Source organism: Ruditapes philippinarum, unplaced genomic scaffold, assembly GCF_026571515.1.
Source record: "Ruditapes philippinarum isolate M1 unplaced genomic scaffold, ASM2657151v2 ctg6177_1_1_1_1, whole genome shotgun sequence".
NCBI classification, from domain to species: domain Eukaryota; kingdom Metazoa; phylum Mollusca; class Bivalvia; order Venerida; family Veneridae; genus Ruditapes; species Ruditapes philippinarum.
In genome coordinates, this window is record NW_026862941.1 from 12,362 (window position 1) to 35,057 (window position 22,696).

At 32.9% G+C, this 22,696-nt stretch overlaps 2 protein-coding genes across 2 annotated transcripts; one reads left to right on the forward strand and one right to left on the reverse strand.

Annotated features, from left to right (window-relative positions):
* The first annotated feature begins 4,352 nt into the window (after positions 1–4,352).
* On the forward strand, positions 4,353–6,784 carry LOC132720686 (carboxypeptidase N subunit 2-like). Its single transcript, XM_060704869.1, has 2 exons — positions 4,353–4,427; positions 4,821–6,784. Exons 1-2 carry the CDS (start codon positions 4,401–4,403, stop codon positions 6,150–6,152), a joined length of 1,359 nt encoding a protein of 452 aa, XP_060560852.1. The 5' UTR covers positions 4,353–4,400; the 3' UTR covers positions 6,153–6,784.
* Positions 6,785–8,500: 1,716 nt separating this feature from the next.
* On the reverse strand, positions 8,501–18,035 carry LOC132720687 (uncharacterized). The gene is made up of 3 exons (XM_060704870.1): positions 17,561–18,035; positions 14,314–14,481; positions 8,501–9,862 (listed from the first exon to the last, which is right to left on the reverse strand). Exons 1-3 carry the CDS (start codon positions 17,802–17,804, stop codon positions 9,405–9,407), a joined length of 870 nt encoding a protein of 289 aa, XP_060560853.1. The 5' UTR covers positions 17,805–18,035; the 3' UTR covers positions 8,501–9,404.
* Positions 18,036–22,696: the final 4,661 nt, after the last annotated feature.

Below are 22,696 nucleotides of genomic sequence, written 5' to 3' on the forward strand. Positions count from 1 at the left end.
TCCCTCGGGATACGGTACCGTGGCTCTGTCCGGCCACTTACACACTTGCTCCCCTAATTATTGAACAGTTTAATACTGTGACATTGACATAAATATGTAAAAATCATCATCAGTGATAACTTTTTTTGCCATGACATTAATTTTCGGGGTACTGATACGGATTTTCATTTCTGAAATGTTATATAAATATGAACAGTTTTCGTCAAAATTCATCATTTTCATTCTGATGATTACACAGATACTGTATTTTGAAACAAAACTTCATTATAATTGGCTACAGTTATATTCACAGAAATGGCAGTTGTAAGTTTTAGCACTGTGGCGAATAGTTATTTCACTGTGGTGATACGTTATTGCGTCGAATCGTTATTTCCCTGTGGTAAATAGGTATTGTGGCAAATTCTTATTTCACTGTGGTGAGTCACTATTGTGGAGAATCATTATTTCACTGTGGCGACTCATTATTGTGGCGAATCGTTTGTACCACTTAATTTCAAAAAGACAAGTTATAGGCTCTTAGGAAATGCATGATGGTTCATTTAAGAGATGTACTAATATAAAAGGGACGTAACTCACTTATATTAATATCAGATATTTTGAAGCATTATTCTGTGTAACTTCTTCAGTAAATATTTTTTATACTTATCACAATTTGTGGACATCATTGTTGTTTTAGTTGTGAAGGCATAATAATTGTTTTGTCTTTGTTCAGCATTCATGTTTTGTCAGACAATATTTTTTTCCAAATGTAAAATTTTCTATAATAAAAAATATGAAAATGATGAGTTTTTTGTTGTTTTCATATGCCTTGGTGTATATTGTAATGCACCTGGTTGTCCGTCCGTCTGTCTGTTTGTGCAATTTTGTGTTTGGTCAGTATCTATTGAAGGAGATTAAAACTACTTGGCAGAAATGTAAACCATGATAAGACGATGTGCAGAGGGCAGCTTTGACCTTCCATAGGTCAATGTCACATTTAGAAACTTCCTATGAATTTCAAAACTTCGTGTCCACTCTGTATCTTTTGAACCAAATTAAATTTTTTGGCAGAAATATAAAATATAATGAGACGATATGCAGGACACAGATTCGGGTTGTCCGTCATAGAAACGTGTTGTCCTGAATAAGAAATAAATAAGTTTAGTAACTTTTCCTTATTCCATTATGACCTGTGATGAGTAAAAAGTATACTGTTAAGAGTGCACCAATGCATCCAATGCATTTCTTTTTATCACGGTTCAGAACTGTCACTATTTAAGACAGATGGAAAATGGGTTTTTGGCCCCACGAACGCTTGTCAGAGGCAGTGACATGTGGCAGCGTTCACAGTTTGCTTAAAAGTTGATTAATTAATTTACAGAACGAATGATTTAATCATGCCAGAAGAATTTTGTGGTAATATTTCACATTTTGATTAAAACCAATATGAATAATAAATACTGTTATTTTGGCATCATGTACAATGATGTAATAAATTGAAACATTCCATTTCATTTACACAACCAGAATATTTTAGTAAAATTAATAACGCGGCCGATTTGATTTTGCTAGAAAAATACACTTTCATCATTACTTAATGTGATTAAATGTGATACATTGTTTTTTCGTTTTATAGTCACAATTTATAACAATCATTAAAGGCGCATTATTCCTCAGAAACAGATGTTTCTTTCTTTAAAAAGGGCAAACATGATTTTTATAACAATTAAATAATGGATTTAGGGCAGGTTAGATGTTTATCACCTAAAAAAAGTATCACTGATTGTGAATTTATTTATCATTAACAAAGGCAAATGTAAACAAAGTAGTAGTTTGTCTTCCATACAAAATACTTAACTACTATAACTATACTAACTGCCAAGAGTTAGAGAAGGAAACGATTGTTAACGTAATAGGCCAAATGTGTAACTGTTTTGAAACTATAACAAGACACCAAAAAAAGAAAAAGATTTTGAGAAATAAAAATAAAATCATTTCTGTGTCATACTGGGTCTTTAACAAATAAGGCAGTGGGAGCTGACCATGTTTTCAAAACTGCTTTTGTTTTGTTACCCATATGAGCCGCGTCACAACAAAACCAACGTAATGCGTTTGCGACCAGCATGGATCCAGATCAGCCTGCGCATCCGCGCAGTCTGATCAGGATCCATGCTGTTCGCTATTAGTTTCTCTACTTATAATAGGGTTTGTAAGCGAACATTTTGATCCGGATCAGACTGCGCGGATGCGCAGGCTGGTCTGGATCCATGCTGGTCGCAAACGCATTACGTTGGTTTTGTCGTGGCGCGGCTTATATATTTATTATGATACATTGACACAACTTATATTTGCTGAATCAAAAGAACGTCCATGGCACTGAACTGGCATAGACACACTTGTGAATATATGGAAAACGCTGAGCCTCACGACTATCAACAAAATTGTTTATAGATGGTGTTGAGATGCGCTAAATGTTAGCGTTACACTATAGACGTGCCAATATAAAATGGTCCTTTTTCACTTCAAACAAACTTAATTTTTTGAATGTGATAAATAGAATATTAAATTCGTGTAAGTTCATTACTAAATTCATTGAACGAGTTGAATAGTTATATCATGCTTATTCAATATCCTCTACATAATGTTTGACATGTAAAAAAAAGGATTGCCTAAAAGTACACTATTTGAGCATGTGAAAAGTACTATATAAGAATATGAAATTTTGAACATGTGAAAAATATGATCTATGGTACACTTTTACACTTTGTCGATAGCCAACACAACCATTATCAATATCGCCTTTTCGTCTTGCCGTCCGGTCGCTAGTGCCAAAAGGCGCGTTGTCGCACTGTCATCATGTCGCCCTGTCGCTAGCGAAACACGCCAAACCACGCTTTGTCTTGCGGCGCGTTTTTCCCGATGTCGCCCTGTCGTGTTGCTTATTATCTCTATATAAATAGCCAATCCTTCCATTTGAGCCGAGCGACAATGTGACATCGCGAAAACACGCCGCCCGACAACGCGCCGTTTAACGTGCATCGTTAGCGGCAGGACGACATGACACCGTTTGGCGCTTTCTCGTCCTGTCGCTAGCGACAACACGATGCACAAAGGCGTTCCAAATCAGCCACCATAATTTTCTGTGGATAAGGTATTTTCACATTGTTTGCCAAGTGGTTCGGATTATACTTTCAAACACCGGTTTATATACGAAGACCATTTAACCTGTCAAAAATCTTAATAACTAATAATATACATGTATATACACTTAATTTGCTGTCGTAAAATTCATGTTAAATATGATGCACATACCAATATGAAATTGTGAACATTTGAATATTTCATATTTTTAGGAGATGAAACTATGTACGAATTATTTCAAACATGTGTGTGGAGTTTTGAACAGGTAAAATATGTACGAATATCATATTTTGAACATGTGAAGATAAGTACGAATATAAGTTTATACCATCAGAGATTAGCCAAAATCGTCTGTCCTGTTTCGGCGTCATATAACATTAATTGTGTTAGTGCGCCGTTAAATTTAAAGCATGCATTTATTTCATGCAAGAACTATATTTAGACATAGTCAATCCTTCTATCAAGACGTACGATAAGAATCGGCCAGGTTAAAATCATTAAAAACTCATTTAGATAAAAAAAATCAAGGCTAATTGCAGACTGGTAAGAGAGTTTAATTTAAAATTGATTTTGCAAGACATTTTTATAACGATTGAACTGTATTTAAAATTAAAATTGAGGTACGTATTTATGCTACAATGGCTATAAATGTTTGCGTTTGTGTCTTGAATGACGTGACGTGGTCAAGTACAGAATTAAAAAAAACATCAATTATGATCATGACTGGGGAAAAGATTAAATAAAAATCATAGTTCTCTTTATAAGAGGAACATAATTATACGAGGATTGGGGCGGTGGTTAAAAATATGTAACACCTCATTTCTGTAACTTTGTGTAACACAATGCATGAAAAAATATAGTATTTTTTCATATGTAAATGATAGGTATGTTTATTTATTTCTGTACTTTTATTACTATACTTTGGTTATTTTACCTAATTAAAGGTCCATTGTGTTGGTTATTTTAATTGCACCTAAAGCCTTGAACTTTAATAACTCAGTTCGCATAAATCATGCGTTTCACTTAATATTTATGTTATTCGTAAACTTCTTTACAATCCATGCTTGAAATATTTCATACTTGTATGATATACATGTACTACGTAAAACATGTTTTTTCTTCTTTAATTGATGTAACATCTTCATAACTTGATTGTCATTGCTTAATCCGATTTGCGATTTCTTCACAGAATGCTTTATGAAATGTTAAGTTTTACTTTTGTACTTACAGAAGCCGTTTTCTGTCAGCATCTTCCTTTATGTTCTTATTTCGACAAAAAAATGATGATTCCCATGATGTTGGTTTCGGTAAGACATTTTTATAACGTCAGCGAACATTATCATTCTCTAATCATCTTCTTAATAATGGATTCTTAAAGTCACCTTCTTATAAAACATATACACAAGGACATTTTGAACATATATCCCTCTATTTTCACACGAGCATTTGCAATATTGAGCAACAATTCAATATATATTTGGCAGAATTAATTATTCGTAAGATTGTGAACTGTTGTAAGGTAATCATTGAAAATGGTTCTAGCAAGATTACAGTTGTTATCAAGAAATATAAAAAAAAAACAATAATAAAAACACAAATAAAAGCTTTTAAACTTCATGTCAATAAAAGCATTAAAAGGATATATAACCGGCATGTATTTGTATTGTCGAGATTATATAATGTTTCTATTTCTGTTACAGGCGCTGCTCGTTCAGATGTTGTTTGTGTCGTGTCATTGTTTTGTCCTAGAGACTGATGCTACCGATTGCCCCGTAAACTGTAGTTGCGCAGACGACTTTATTTGTAGCAACAGATCGTTACGAATGGTGCCATGGATTCCAAAAACTCGCCGTTGCAAAATAAGTCTGAATGATAATCACTTAACTAACATAGAAGCAGGAATATTTAAAAATCAAAGTACTAGCCAAGTTTGTAATATAAATTTTGATAATAACGAAATTCAGGAAATAGCGGATGGAGCTTTTGATTGGATTAAGAATGCATCGATTACTTTCTATTTAAGACAAAATAATTTGTCATTTATTCCAAAGGCTTTCGAAAACCTTTCGCAGTTACGTGCTTTATACTTCAATGGAAACCCGTTGATGCATTTGAGTTCACAAACTATGATCAGTATTGGTCGCTCATTGATGACCTTCACCTTTGATATGGGCTATTTTCAGTCTTGGCCACACGAGCTTCGGTATTTACGTTCGTTAGCCACCCTTAAGATAGGTTACATTCCATTTTATGTATTACCACAAAATGCTTTTCATGGATTGGAAAGCACATTATTCAGTCTAGAGATTCACAACTCAAAGCTGGAAGAAATTCCACGTGCGTTATGCATATTCAACTCCTTACAATATTTAAACTTTTCATCAAATCATAACCTAAACAGAATGACTTCACAGGTTACCAGTCACTGCACAAACAACAGCTTTCAGGTCTCATTTTTTTATTTTGATGATAATGACTTGGAAATATTTCCAGACTTAAGTTTGTTTCATAACGTTTACAGTATGACTGCAAACAAAAATGGTTTTCTTGTCATGAATGGTGACTTTCTAACTTCTTCAAATTTCACCATTTACAGTCTTGATCTAAACAAGAACAATTTTACTCGTATACCATTCGCGGTAAATGAATTCAGATCATTGGCGCAGTTGAATATGGCTTACAACTCCATCACAAGTGTCGCCGATCCCGACATTTCGAAGCTTACCGATTTGAATGTCCTCGATCTGAAAGGCAACCCAATATTGTATATCTCCAAAGACTCTTTCATCAACAATTTAAAACTAAGTGTGTTAGATTTAAGCGAGACCAGACTGTCCCAAATACCCGTTGCCGTTATGACCCTGAGTAACCTTGTTCAGTTAGGCTTAGACAATACTCCCGTTGACTGTACGTGTGACCTGGCATATTTGAAGTCTTGGAATAAAACCAACACAATTTCTGACACATCCCACTGTTACCTATCGACAGAGAAAACCAGAGATTTTCTTGAACAGTCTCTGATACATTGCTAAGACAGAACCTAAACATTCTTTCTTAATTCCTGACAAATTTGCAGGCTTTAATCATATATTTTTGCCATTGCTATCACTGATGTTTTTGTTTGTTTGATTGGGTTTTACGTCACACCGACACAGTATAGGTCACTGATGTTTTAAGCATATTTAGATAATACTGTAACATTTTAATATGTTCTGAACAGTTTGTTTGTGAAATATACTGTTATGGATTAATATTACTAAACGATTCTTTGAGATAAATACTGTTATGGATTAATATTAATGAACGGTACTTCTTTGATATATACATGTATACAGTACTGTTATGGACTTATATTATTGAACGATTGTTTGAAAAGTTATGGATTTATATTAATGAACGATTCTTTGTTAAACATTCTTTTATGGATTAATATTTATAGTAATAAATAAATGGAAGATTCTTTGCGAAATGCACTGTTATGGGGAAATATTAATGAACGATCCTATGTGAAATATATATAGTCTTATGTATCAATGATTATGAAGGATACATAGTGAAATGAAAATAACAAGTTATAAATTATTAATATCAATGAACGATTCTTTGTTGGAAAAATACTTATATGAACGATTCTTATCAACGATTCGTTGAGAAATAAACATTTGTTGAGGAATTTGATACACGATATACATTGTATACTGTATTGTATAATTTATCAATGAACTTTTTACATGTTTTATGACGTTCGTATGGAAACATTTTCAAATATTATACAAATATGGACTTTTTAGCTGTTGAATATGATGTGATATTTACTGAAAAAATTAATATTGACCGAGGCGATAGCCGAGGTCAATATTAATTTTTCAGTACATCATATTCAACAGCATAAAAAATACATATCTGTTTTATTACATAATCTTTAAATAGCTTTTATATGGCTTATCACATCTGTCATTGCATACGATGGAAATCATTATTTTTCAGCTTGTCTACTGTTTCCATAATTTGACCCTTTCCATTGGCATGCTTATCCCTATTTTTCTTAAAAATGAAAAATAGTAACTAATATAGACTAATTACTAGTATTTTGACTCTTATGTACACCCAACTCAACGTTTCTTCAGAATGATAACTACAAACATGGCGTGACGTCACGTCAAAGTCTCGCGTCTTTTAGGGATTTTCCAGAAAATCTATTTTAGAAGAAAAACCGGTGAATATACTCTGAAAATCTATTTTTAGGAAAAAAACAGTGAATATACTCTGATATTGACCTGTTATTTTTTACAAAAAGTTGCTTGTTAGCCAATCAGGGAAAGGCATTTCAAAGCTATTTATAGATTATATAATAAATGCTTATACCACATGATCGACTGTTTGGTTGATATTAATTATATCTATAGATTGATTGTTGGTGCCTAGAAAAGATCGTTTCATAAATAGGTGTTTACCTTATACCAATTAAAGAAACTTAAACTCAAAGACCGTCTTGTTTTGATTTTGTTCACAGACAGTCGTGCTTTTAGACATTCCTCGTGTCACGACGCATTCTCCCTAGCACCAGCTCTGGCAGTACTAGTATACTAGCATACAAACAGTTTGATAGGATCCATATTTAGTTACTCCTGTGTGCATCATTTGAAGTTACATTCTTGACATAGACTTTTAATATGTACTCTATAGTAGTACAACAGACCTAAGCTTATGAACATAATGCTTATTATCAGGCTATCATTCCACTTGTCCCTTACCGCTGTGGGTTCGAATCCAGACAGGGACTTTTGATTCTTTCATGTGAGGAAGCCATCCGACTAGCTTACGGCGCTTCGGTGGTTCTACTCAGGTGGCCGTTCGTGCCTGAAATAATTAACAGAAGGGCACATGAGGTCTTCATCCACCAGTAAAGCTCGAAAGTCACCATATGACCTTTACTGTGTTAGTGAGACGTAAACCTTAACACTTAAACAACAACAAATTGGTTTGTTCACCATACACTGGAGCACATAACACGTACAAACCCAAAATTATTTCATGCAAGAGTGTTTGTTTATTTAATGCAAGTTTTTAACATTTTGAAGATAAACTTTCACCTATCACCTTTTCCCGGTTCATTCATTTCTACCTAGGTAGCCAATTTTAAATATTTTTTACATTAATTAAATTTTTAAATGAATATTCACCTAAATAACCAATTCTAAAATATAACTTTCACCCATATTGACGGTTTTAATTTTTGTGAAATTTAACCAGATAATTGCTTCTTCGGTATTGAATTTATATATGAAGATAAATTCAATATACACATTACATGAAATCTATTCAAATAGGTTCTGCATCGTATAATTATCTTAACATATATTTAAAATTAATACATAGGTATAAATGCAAAATAGGTATCTCTCATTATAATATAAAGTGTACACATTTATATCTTAAATAATGTATGATTTGTAATGCTATATCCTAATTATACGCCCTATATTTCATTTCCATACACTGTACAATATACATACATATTGGACTGTAATCAAGCTACCAGAGCTACAGAGCCAGGCTAGCCTAAACATATGTGTAGTTTGACTACAGGCTCAATACTGGTCACTGTAAAGTGGTAAGTCTTTAGCACCTGTCCAGAATAGAGCCATACGGTGCAGTTTGACTACAGGCTCAATATTGTTCACTTCAAACGGGTAAGTCTTTGACACCTGTCCAGTATAGAACCATGCTAGCCTGCACGTCCGTGTAGTCTGACTAGGCTCTATACTGTTAATTGACCAAATTTTAAAATTTCAGTTTGATATTCCAAATATTGATAATGGAAAATTCTAAGAGCAGTAAGCTTGAAAAATCCACATAATTATTAAGAATTTAAGGGCACGTAATGGTTTGTTTCCATGAGCAAGACACTTCACTCATTGCTCAGTACTGGTTTGTTCAAGGAAAGGATTCGAGATTGTGTCTTTAAGCTTATCTCTTCCTACACTGTCGAACTTAAATAAATTACGTATCAACCAACTTAAGGGTTAACTAAGTTATACTCTTTAACATTTCATACATTAAATAAGCTATCACTTCTTTAGCCGGCTTATATAAATAGACATGCTAATGTGAAGTATAGTTTATGTGTATATAACCCGAGTACATATTAACGAATGAATTACGATATTAGGTGGTATTACTAGCAATCAAGTATGGCTCGAACTGTATCGCCTATTATTGCTTTAATGTAATTAAACACAAAGTTAAACAATATTTGGCACAAGAACAGATCAAGATGCTGATTACCTCAAAATTATTTCACTGTAACTTGGTAACTCAGCAGCAACAGTATAAGGTGGCGGCCTATTATAAGGCGTTCCGGCGTGACCAGTCACGCCGTTACAATTTAGCGTTCTCCGCTCATTCGATACAGATATCACTTGTTGCCCCGCTTGATTCACCGAGTCTCTTGTTTCATTCTCTTGCGGTGACGACACATAATGACGTTGTGGTGTCACATTATCTTGCTGTGACGACATATATCTTTCGACCATCTCAAATCGCCTAGAGCGCGATCTTTCGATGCGTTTTATTGCACAATAATGCTGCAAACTTTGGTAAACAGCAAACACCATACTTATTGCTGCAGCAAAATGCATAAATACCCCGACAGCAGACAGTATTTTTGCCCAAGCATCGCTAAAACTATTGCTTGAATCTACGGCAGTAAGTTTAAGCACCGGTATAAGTAAAAACATACCTGAAAATAGAGAAACAAAACAGAGAACGTTTTGTACGTAAATAGAGGATATTGAATGAGTGTAAGTTTAATACTGAATTTATTGAACGAGTAAATGCGAGCCTCTGGCGAGCATAATGTTATTTTATTCAAAGAGTTATGAACTTACACAAAATGGATATTTTATTTATCACATACCAAATACAGTGAAAAAGAACCATTTTTTATTTGCGCGCCTCTAGTGTAACGCTAACATTTATTGTGCCTAAACGCTTTGTCTGTATAACTCAGAAGACGTCATATCAAAATATATGCACGACCGTGCATTACCATTTTTACGGAGTCGGCACGGACATGTGATAAATAGAGGATATTGAATGAGTGAGGGTTCAATATTGAATTTATTGCACGAGTTGAATAAAATTATATTATGCGAGCCTCTGGCGAGCATAATATTATTTTATCCAACGAGTGCAATAAATTCAGTAATGAACTTACAAGAATTTAATATTCTATTTATCACTTACCCAAAATAAAGACCGTTGAAAGAGAAAAAGAGTCATTTTTCATTGACGCGCCTATAGTATAACGCTAATATTTGGCGCGTCTTTACACTATGTTTGTATAACGCTAATGACGTCACGTCAAAATATATGCACGGCCGTGCAATACCATATTTACGGAGTCGCAAAATCGGCACATGTGTGTGTGATAAACTAGTATAAGCTAAATTCAGGCTAATAACACTAGGCTAATCATATCTAAGTCTAACAATCTGTAACAAATGTGCTGAATGCCTATTTGTATTATATACGTCAATAACCTTAAAACACAAACATCATTTGCTTACATATCACACATTAGAAAACAAAGTTAGGTAATGGAACACAAACAACCAGGAAAACGGCATCTAAAATCTAACAAAATTTGACACGTTCCAAATCAGGGGGTCGAACGTATAGCGGTGCGATACTTCTTTAAGCGAGGTGAATTCATGCGATACGCCCTAATGGCGGACGGGAGCGAAAACGAAAGTGGGTATGAGCTTGTTTTTTCCAAATGTTTGTTGTCTGTTGTAATTTTTTGAAGAATAGCATTGTGCATGCATGATCAAACTTATAATTGTGCATGATTGTCAAAATAAAATTCTAAATTTTATAGAATTGAGGAAGTTATTGAGGTATTTGTTGCTGCAAATTCAATCGTCAACCTGATATGCACATGCAAACGAATAATGTATCAGTCGTTTTAAAACGAGATATTCGATTAGTTTAAGTCCCAACATGTTTATTTTTGAAATAAAACGATATACAAGAGTAGTTTTCCATATCTATCCGAAAATATATAAAATATTTCCAGTTTTTTTTTATTGTACGCCTAATATTTGGTCCGATAAACCAACTGTACGCACAAATGTTGGTATGTCTTTCTGTAGCAACTTCCTCATTACAGTACATTCTTATTTCAATTTTTATGAAAAATCAAGTTTTGAGTTTGTATGTTAATCATATGAAAACCACAGTGTCAATTAAAACAACAGTGTCAATTAATGTATTATACTATAGTATAGTTAATTTAAATATTTTTTTCCCACAAAGGTTAATCATTAAAATGAGATAAGTTATGCACAGAAATTTGAAATTATATCGAGTAATCAATAGTCACGATAATATTCGTTTTGTTTTTTCCATTTTTTTACATTGGAACTTGAAATTTATAAAAAAAAATACTGGTTTGATTTCCTCTATGGATTGGATGTTATATATTATATACAGAGTACACCATTGTATTTCAGCAATAGTAATTCTGGTGTTTGTCATTAGCTCTGTCGCTTTGAATATATAATTAAACTACTCCATAACCAGTGTATACCAAACAGCTTTGTGTATTTGCTTATGAAAGCATTCATACTTTTAGTGATTTAACATATCTGCCAGTAGTTTTACTTTCAAAACTGGCTTTCTCTGCAACATTTAATGTATAGCATAACCCCTAACTTTTTTGTAAATATTCATTTCCACTAGGAGTTACTCTTATTGTTAAAGCAAGAGTACCAAGAGATTTGTACTGTTACAGGCCAACAGCACTTTTTAACAGTATAAAATCTGGGCAAGTGTGTTTTTATGTGAATAAAAGTAATATAGATTACAGTATCTGTTCGGGAAATAAAATAAATAACCCACAAGCGTTTGTGAGTAACAGTAAAAATATCAACCCTCTTAAAAACTGTTTCCCTCGGCTAACACCTTGGCTAACAGTATTTTCCATGGGATGACATTTTAACTGTAACCCACAAACCCTGTATTATTTATATACTACTCCATAAGCAGTGTGACTCAATCTAATATTATATACTCAAAAGCTTTTTTGTTTATTTGCACATGTGTCAGCATTTGTACTTGTGGTACTTAATAACCTATCTGGCAGTAGATTTGTTCGTTAATCAATTTGTAATGTTTTAATTGCTCTGCAACATTTACAACTGTGTATTTGCACATGTGAGCATCAGCTGTTCCTAAGGAAGACACTGAACTGTTTGGTGTCCAATGACTGACTGAATTTTGAAATTGTATTTTTGTGTTTTTTCCTGACAGGCCACAATTATGTGCACTACAAAAATAGCCTGTTCTAAGCAAGATTTAAAAAAATAATTTTACCACCTAAAGATTTTTACCACCTGGTTCTCAGTCTCTATCTCTAGAACAGCAGTGAAATGTACTTTTAATGTATTTTATAGGTTGTTTGAAATGTTCAATTCTATTTATAATATGAAAAAAACTATCAGTTTGACAGCAGCATGTAAAAACGATCTTAGAAGCTCATGAAGTAAAACAGCCCTTATATCACATATTAACTGCTATTTTTCTGAAATGTTCTGCTTTGAAAGTGAGTTCATTTATACAAGATTTCTTATTTGGTTTCTTAAATTCATTCTTACATATTTTGGTCAAATTCCTACTTTTTATCTAAGATCTTAGATTAAAGGTTACTTTTTTCCAACTCCTAATTCTCACAGGATAATTATTATTAATTATTCAAACACCTATATGAAGAGATTAATACACGGCAGAGTAGGGCCGGAAGGTGATAATCGGTCCCCAAAATGAATAATGGCCCCGAGGGCTTCAGCCCGAGGGCATTATTCATTTTAGGGCCGATTATCACCTTCCGGCCCTACTCTGACGTGTATTGATGTCTTTAATACACTTGGTATATCTAATAGTAGCATTAAAAAAAAACAACAACAATAAATACTTTGTTTCAAAGTTCTTTCATTGAAATTCTTGTCCACACTTCTACTGTTTTGAACAGAGATGTTTACTGTTTGTGTGTTCAAAGCAGTAGAATCTAGAAGCAATTTTTATTTTCATTTTTTTTCGGAATGAATTTGTCGTATTATTTCTTCAATTTTCAATAGTAACAATAATGTGTTTGTACTAACGCTTAAGCTCTCACAATAAAAATAAAGCGATTCGTGCTGACAAACTACTTTCACTTTTACAGTTAACTGTTTGATGACGTAAAATATGACGTCATTGTTTCAGTTTGTGCACGTGCACATGTAGTTTGTGCACGTGCACATGTTTTGCGGGCTGATAACTAGTTCTCGGCCCCGGGCCGCAAACTCATAATAGGTCATGTTACACTCATAATCAGTTGAAATCATAGGCAATTTTGTTACTATATATAGTAACAAGTGTATTAAAGATGGTGATACAAAACTTTTATTTCAAGTAAATCTTTAAGGAAAGAAGATTTCAGAATTCCGGAAACGGGCAAATATATGGTAGATATTTTAGTATAATCAAAGGAAAACATGTACAGCAGATGTGATAATGAAAAATATTGAACCTTTAACAGCGTACAGTTATTTTATCGCACCAAAATTCAGCGTACACTTAAATATTTTGACCAGTGAACGTCTATGTATATCGGAGCACAAAGAGACTTGCTATGCAACTCAATTATGATTACTCTTATAGAATAAAGAAGAAAAAGAAATTAACTATATTAATATAAGCTTGCATTAAGCGATTTTATTCACCGACCCAAAATTAGTTGCCGTCAGTTTACCTTCAATAACTTTTTTAGTTATGAATTTAGGCCTCTGTAATTTAGACGAAATGTCTGTCGGTCCTATCTTCACATCCTCAATACAAAATATGCAATTGTAATCAAAGATTTATGAAATACTTAATACAAAACACTCACTCTGACGTGTTTTACATGGGTAAATCCGCCATTAGGGCGTATCGCATGAAATCACCTCGCTTAAAGGAGTATCGCACCGCTATACGTTCGACCCCCTGCAAATTATGTTATGAACTGAACCGAAGTCCTGAACAAAACTGTTGGCGATGTAATTAGATATTCATACATAAGTGACTATCACAAAAAATGGCGTGCATGTATGTATAGCCCTTTCTAGTTTTAACAAAATTTGGATCATCTTTAAAATGAAAACATCTTACTTGATGAAAGGGATGTGATCCCGCTTGCAAATAGTATAATAATAGATATAGTCTGGTTCTTAGGATTCTTTGAAAGAAATATTGTTGTCAAAACAACTGCCAGAAAATTGCACACAATGGCCATTATCGTCAATACTTTAAACTGCGTCCAGTGGAATTCTTCCAAAACTGTTGGAAAAAAGAATGCAAATATTAATACTTATACTAATACTGAGCAATACAAGCTAGCATACGGTGTTAATAACTTCAAGTATCGGACTACTTCTATGTCGAAATATCCCTTACCTTGTGGGTATGATATTCAAAATTGCTATTTCTGCAAATATTCAAGTTGCATGCTTTAAGATGAGCCAAAATATTTTAATAAAACCAAACTTTAGAAAATTGTACTGATATTTTAGGAAATGTAAAAACATTCAAGATAAAAGTAAAAATATCCACATAAAGTGCTATTTATGACCGATTTTGCAGTATTTTCTACCGTATTTCTAGTGTGTTACTAACACATTAATAATTATGGCTATTTTTGCACATCTTTAACTCTTTTTGGTAATTTAAAAGTGCCGTTTGCAATGTGTAAATTATTTTCTTTGTTCAATTCACAACATTTTTATCTTTCTTTTTTAATACATTTTCAAAATTTTCATGAAAATTATCAGGAATCTGGAGGCGTGCTGCTTTGACAATCTTTTGAATCTGCATATCTTAACATTTCTTACTCTTGTCATATTTTTCTTCACAACTCATCTGGGGCTTTAATATTTTAAGGATTATCTAATGATGGCTATATTTTCTTATTGACAACATTCATTTCAGTTAACATGTAATTAAACTCTGAGCCTACTGGTAGCAAATACTTCTACCCATGCAACCAGGACAGACCATGATCTGCCGGTGCAATCATAACATGGTCTTCATTGTTCGTTATTCAATCGGTGCATATTTTCAACAACAACAAAAACAACACTAAAATGATGTGAATCGAAAGAAAGCGAACTTCTTTTTTAAGATTTTTAGAGCGGTAATAGTTAAACGCAATCATTAAGATGCCTCAGATGTGAAACTTTTTTTGGTAGATAAAAATTTCCAAAAAAACAACAATTGAAATTGAAATGAATCACGCGCAACGAAAAATAATAAAAATTTGGCAGTTTTATTGATTACACACTTAATAAACACGAATAATGCATCAGAAAATGTCACATACTTTATATTTACAACCATCTTTGAATATTGGTGTTTTCCTTTCTCTTTTTTACTCTTTATTTACTTTTTTTCCTTTTTTTTTTTTTGATTAAGATATAAAATGTTTTCTGTCCTTAACATAATTGAATACCTTTCCAAGTTTCATGGTTCTCTTATATTATAAGGCAAAACGTTTTCAACTTTAGTAAAATTTATAGGTTTCTTTTATAAATTCGCAATAAAAAATTATATCATAAATGCTTGACTGAACACGCGTTTACGTTTTTATGACCAAAATTTAATTTCGGGTATAAAATTAATGCTAAAAAATGGCTAATATTACCAGTTCACTGACCGAGCTTCAGTTTGATAGTTACTTTAAAGCAGCACGCCTCATTCATGTTAATTTTCATGAAAATTTTGGAATTGTATTTTCATAGCAAAATATTGTGAGTTGAACAAATAAAGTAAATAACATATTGCAATCGGCACATGCATTCTTAAAGAATTACCAAAAAAATCATCAACATATGCAAAACAGCCCTTACTGCGTTAGTAACGCAGTTGAAATATGGTAATAAAATACTGCAAAATCAGTCTTAAACCGCACTTAACATGTAAAATATAATTTGGGTCTTGAATGGTTTTACCTTTCTTAAAATGTTAGTTCATTTTGCCCAATATTGATTGTCTTGAAATATTTTGGCTCATCTGGAAGCGTGCAGCTTTAAAGCGGTTGCGTATTTTACACTAAAAATAATGAATGGTTTCGACTAGATTGAAATGTGGGCAAGTCCATTTCAGATATTTTGCATGGTAAAGAGTGCGTACAAAACAGTGACAACGATGACAGTTACGAGTATTCAAGCGTCTTTTTACTTAAATGAAATAAATACTATTGAGTGTTGACATTTAATGTATCGTGTTTCAGTTTACGAACTTTAAATAGGTATATTAATCTTTGGTTTCGAATTAAATGTAAAAAACCCAACAATAACAACAAATTACCGGTGAATTTAGCATCTAAACAGTTGATAACAGTGTTAAAAATATAAGTTTTAGAAATTATCTCAACAATTAGTTTGTAAAAGCATAGTATTGCATGAACTTCGCATTTGCATAGTGTTGTATTACAGTTTCTTTTTGCAGTTGTAAGTGTTTTTGAAAATTAATAATTATGAACTTCGCATACATGCAATATGCAAACTATATATAAAGTTAGCATTAAATTTTCTGCCGCTATCTTTCTTTTTTACAAAGTATTAAATCATCGAGTGTATATTGTAATTGAAAATTTATATTTTTACCTATATCGCTTTATGGTTCACTATCTATTTTTGCTTTTATACAGGCTAACGATAAGTTCAATAAACGATCAGATACTATCATCATTTAGTTCAATGATAACTTTTGTTCACTCAGGGGTGACATGTCATTGACTTTTTCACTCCTTTACGTTAGTAAAATAATGTAAAAAACTTCTTATTATCGTGGTTACTGCCCTTTTAATTTTCCAATATTATTTAATGGAAACTTTTGAAAACAAATGCGCATAAACGTTTTGGTTACTTCTTTTTTCCCGCTGTCTGTTAATATGGAGTTTTTGGGATTTATGTTCTTATCTAAACCTGGTAAACTTGCGCGATTAGATTAGTCCCGCAGTCAATTTAAATGTTAAGGGATTTAAATAAAACAAAAACAATAACAACAAAACTAACAACAACAACAACAACAAATGAGCAACTAACGGATGTGATCAGGCTGGTCTGGCTCGATATTGATGTCAAATGCTTTCAATGGGTTATAAGCAATGATGAAACAAAATTGAATGTATTTGCAAATCATTTCACAAACTATACATTGTGCATATGATGTAATTTTTAAACAGTACAAAACTTTACACACTATAAGCTTTTATTCAACTCTAAAAAATCATAGTTTTAAACTTTACGCTTTATGCAACTAAAAAATCATAGTTGCAAACTAGTCTATGCATATTAAAAACATGTTTAAATGCAAAAGCTATAAATGTTAAAGTAATAAGAGAAAAAAATATATAAACCTGATATGTACTGGTTTCTTCCTATATCTTCTAAAGCATGTTCCCTGGTAGATACTCTGCAAGTTCCATTTTGGCAGTATTCGGCTAACCAAACTCCTTCATGAAACGTCCACTGCCGATTGTCGTCTGCTTTCACTAGCCAAGCTGGTCCAAATATCCCTACGAGATTAAAACAGAATCCAAAAATGTCAAACACGAGGGCGACGCCTGCAAAACGCTTTGTAGAGTTTGCATGTTTCGCCATAATTTAACTTTCTACATACTTATATCTTACTTATGAAATGAAAACATATTCTTTACTCATAAAGCGTTCAGGGTAACATTTAAGCACATTCCCTGGGTGGAAAATCACTTTGAAAATACAGCGTATCTCAAGCGAGACTGTATTTTAATTTTAAATACAGTTTCTTTTCACGCTAAGTTATTTATACCTCAAGACGAATAATATCTTCGGTTTGTGACTTTTATACACATAATACAAGGTGTATGTAATTATGTTACATAGCCTTTTTTATTAAACTTAAAAACGTGCATTGGTTATATGAAACTTGTGTCAGTCTTTGTAAAGAACGGTGCAGATATGTTTACAGTTTGCTACATGTTTCACAAATAATTTCACCTACATACATCACCCTTTTCTACAGATAATAAGCATCTTACATATCTTAAACCATTATTTAAACATTATAAAACTCTACGGTGACACAAAGGTGACATGTGTGTGTGTGTTTTTATTTAGATTCCATGTCGTGGCTTTGAGTTACTAAGTAGTGGCCACGAGGTCATTAAGTGGTGCGCACGTGGCCACGAGTTACTTACTCCTAGCCACGGTGCGCAATAAATACTGTGGCCACGAATTACTAAGTCGCGGGAACGAGACAACTAAGTCGTGCGCACAAGATAATTAACCAATCAGATTAGGCTCTTTACATGAATTTTCCTAGTTAATTAGGTACGTGATATAAGACAAGGATGACCCTACTTCACCTGCCTGTCAAAGGGCCATCGATACAGGTTATTGATCGGACAATAATTTTACATTTAGCGTCATTGTGACCCTGATTTTTGACCTCAAAATTATTAGGTGTCATCTACTGATCAGGTGCAACGATCTTTCTAGGTTATATAAACCATGGCTTATTCCTTCTAAATTATTCATCAGACAAGGATTGTCATGGTTACCTTGACCCTTGACCTCAAACATCCTTATAGGCTATCTACTGACCATGGGCAATGTCCCTACCGAATAAGATAAGCCAGGACTTATTCCTTCTCATGTTATCGTATAAACAAGATTAACAGGCCGTTGAAAGTACATACTGATCAATTCTATCACAGAATTGTTCCAAACAAAGGGCCATAACTTAGTCAAAATTAATGTCTGAATTTATGGGCCTAAGAACGTGACTTTCTATTATGATCCTAAGGACTTGTATCAAAATTTAAGTGAATATCTTTAATATTTTCAAGATTAATGTAATTATTATGTTGCATGTAAAAACTTCTTGTATATATACGACTTGAGTATCTCGTGGTCACGTAGCAAAGACATAGTATCTCGTGCGCACGAGGTAAATAAAAACCACAAATGTCACCTTTGTGCTTGCCGTATTTTTTTCTGGGGTACCAGTGTAACGTTGAGCTGAATTGACTAGATATTTCAAATTTAATGTAGATTGATATTGGAAAATGGTTAGGATAAAATATAAATCTGCCTAAAATAGAAGAAGACTAGCCCAATCTTTTAATAAATTGAACTTTACAAGTAAATTCGATGGATATTACCATACTTTTTCTTCGGCTGCGGGAGTTATTATTCATGCGAAGCAAATTGAAAAGAATTATGGCACAATGTAAACTTATTTCGACTTTCTCCTGTTCACTCACTATATTCCCTAGAAACTTAATGTCGCTTTTATATTACTGTAATAGATTAGATAATTTCCCCTACATTTATCAAAATGTAATCTGTATACATGTTGAAAAAATTATTTCTAAAGCTGCATGCCTCCAGACAAACCAAAATATTTCTTGAGAAAAAGCACTTACATTTTAAATAAGTAAAAAGATTCAAGATAAAAGTAATACTTTCCGTGTTATGTTTGATTTATGACCGATTTTGCTGTATTTTTCACTATAAATTTACTGCGTTACTAACGCAGTTAGGGCTATTTTTACATAAAATTATTTTGACCTCTTTTTAGTAATTTATATGGATTGTAAGTGTTGTTTTCAATGTGAAAATTACTTTCTTTGTTCACTTTAAACTATTTTATTTTTTTTTCAATACATTTTCAAAAGTGTCATGAAAATTAGCATGAATCTAAAGACGTATAATTAACAAGTCAAACACAGTCAAAATATTTATAAGCATAAACATATAAATTGATTTTCGTCACACATAATTAATTTGATATGTTACAGACGAACGACAAGATAATAGATTCTTTCGATGAAAGAAAATTATAAAAAAATCACAAACCCATGCGCACAGGCCTTGAAATGGATATTAGGCTATTGAAATTTACACAGAAGAAAACACATTTAATTTCATAGTTCATGCATAAATTATGCATAAATCATTAAATAATACAAATATACAATAAAATATGAAAAGTGTAAGTTCAATACTGAATTTATTACACGGGTTATATAAAAAATATATTATAACGGTCTTTACGCTATGTTTGTATAGCGCAAAAGGTAAAGGTCTTGTTTATTATAGTGTCACCCCTACTGAAAGGGCCAGCCATTTTTGACTTATGAGACACCTTTTGCTTGCATACCATGTACCTCCCAACTTCTACCACTATGCCAGGCGCCATGCACAGCCGTTCAATACCATTTTCAAGGAGTCGCAAATTCGGCACTTATGTCAATATGTCCAAATACGTGGTTAACACTGTTACAATAATCAATTCTCTGTAAGGTATACCTATACATATTACTAATGACCATAATGATAGCTTTGTTTCTACTTTGCGCATCTAGTTTTGATTAAAGAGGCGACATCCATATTTCAAACGTTAATCTGATCAAAAGCATTCCCAAATAGTTACATTTCCTACAAGCCTAATATATAACTATTTTTACATTAGGCAATCTGTTTTTGATTTTCGCATTATGTCAAATATCGTAAAGTGTATTGAACTTTAACCTTATCTGAACTTAATATAGCCTTCAAGGAAGGATAATTTTTAAGTAATGGACAGAATATTTATGACTGCTGCTGGGCCCACTGTTTTATTCATCACAAGTACGTGTATAATGTATGTATGTGACTGATCAAGAAGAAATTATATACGTACCTTAAGACATTTCATTTAATATATATCATGTATTTGAATAATTATATATCATTTCTATAGATCGGCGCACGAATATAATTGAGCCGCGTCATGACAAAACCAACATAGTGGGTTTGCGACCAGCATGGATCCAGACCAGCCTGCGCATCTGCGCAGTCTGATCAGGATCCATGCTGTTCGCTTACAAACTCTATAACAAGTAGAGAAACTGACAGCGAACAGCATGGATCCTGATCAGACTGCGCGGATGCGCAGGCTGGTCTGGATCCATGCTGGTCGCAAACCTATTATGTTGGTTTTGTCATGACGCGGCTCAATCTACTTTACTTTTGTAATTGATTTCAGGCTAGCCTTAGTATATGTGTGTATACTTCTTATGTAAATCAGTGTAACTTTTCATTGATTAACGCCATTAATGTGTACATTTTACAAGATAAGCGCCACATGAAAAGAGAATGAAAATGTACCCGTTTGGTAAAGACACAACCGTTTCAAATTTTTGGAGTCTAGGCATCTCTCACCCATAGCATGTGAAATTGTTTTGACCCCTGGTTTTGCTTCAAGTTTGTAACATCTGAGGTAAGCCAAAATCATACTTCCTGTTTCGACGTCATATGACCTTAATTGTGTTGGTGCGCCGTAGAACAAAACAAACACACTTTCTTACAGACATAAAGCGACATAAAACATTGTAATGTATTACTTATCCAATTATGAGGACATTCATTCTCTTGAATTTATGTCATGTTTCAATTACAAGCAATCAGGAAGCTATGGAATTACTGTTTCTTGTTTTCTCGAGTAACGTCCTTTAGTATAAATTCCGTTATCATTAATAATAAATCATGTTAAAATAAAATTGGAACTTTGCCAAACTAGCTCATTACATCAATAGGCATGCCGCTTGCCTTATCAAATTCCATATGTATAACAACAAACATTCAAAACGATTTAAATAGTGTTTAGGTTACTATGAAAGTATCTTACACAGAATAAATACAAATAGTAGTAGCAAACCAAATATTTCCGTTTTACAAATGACTAAATCTTATAATGAATCTATATTGAGTAAAGTCTTTATCTTTTTTTCTTCTTCGTTATGTACTTGAAGAGACAAACCTAGATACTCCTGCAGACAAGAGGTTATAGTAGATTTAAATCAATTACCATATTTTGTCGCGATAAAATACCAGATACTTCAAACTCCTCACAGTGATTACCTCCCTTGGCAGATTTTACTCATCAAAGGGGTCACTGCGTAGAAGAGATTGTAGAGAATTACAATACAGAATATAAATAAAGCTCTGTCATAAACTGTTTTCTTATTTGGTTAAAACTTACTTTATTCAACAATGCTTACAATTTACATACTAGGTAAATGAAACAACGTACATTACCATAAGTTTAAGGTTTCTGCTGGAAGCTTTCATCTTACAATATCAGCGTCTATCAGTTGTGGATATTTATTGATTTATTAATTAACAATAAGATAAGTGTACATTTTAAATGAGATCTCAATGGGAAACTCATCTATCGATTCACTGATCTGTAAGACCCCTACCAGCTTGACCGGCAGGCGACGTAATGTCAATTTAGGCATAAAGGCCCAGATTTTTGTCGTTGAACTAGATCTAGATAGTCCTGTATCACTATTATCATCCAGGAATTTTAAAAAAAAGAAAGAAAAAAAAAAGAAAGAAAAATAAAGTCTCTATGTATGCATTGTATATGTTTTGCGTTATAGATTACGGTAAGAAGTGTAGATGTAGCTGAAAATAAGGTATCTTTTTTTAAAGAAGATCGTTAAATGACGTCACACGGATGAAGG

Bases quoted from the DNA above. Each gene is read 5' to 3' on its own strand.
- LOC132720686 (XM_060704869.1), top strand. From the start codon at position 4,401: ATGATGATTCCCATGATGTTGGTTTCG. The intron at 4,428-4,820 runs GTAAGACATTTT...TTTCTGTTACAG, and splicing joins TTCCCATGATGTTGGTTTCG to GCGCTGCTCGTTCAGATGTT.
- LOC132720687 (XM_060704870.1), bottom strand. From the start codon at position 17,804: ATGGCGAAACATGCAAACTCTACAAAGCGTTTTGCAGGCGTCGCCCTC. The intron at 14,482-17,560 runs GTTTATATATTT...TTTTTCCAACAG, and splicing joins AAGAAACCAGTACATATCAG to TTTTGGAAGAATTCCACTGG. The intron at 9,863-14,313 runs GTAAGATGTTTT...CTCTATTTTCAG, and splicing joins GATCACATCCCTTTCATCAA to GTATGTTTTTACTTATACCG.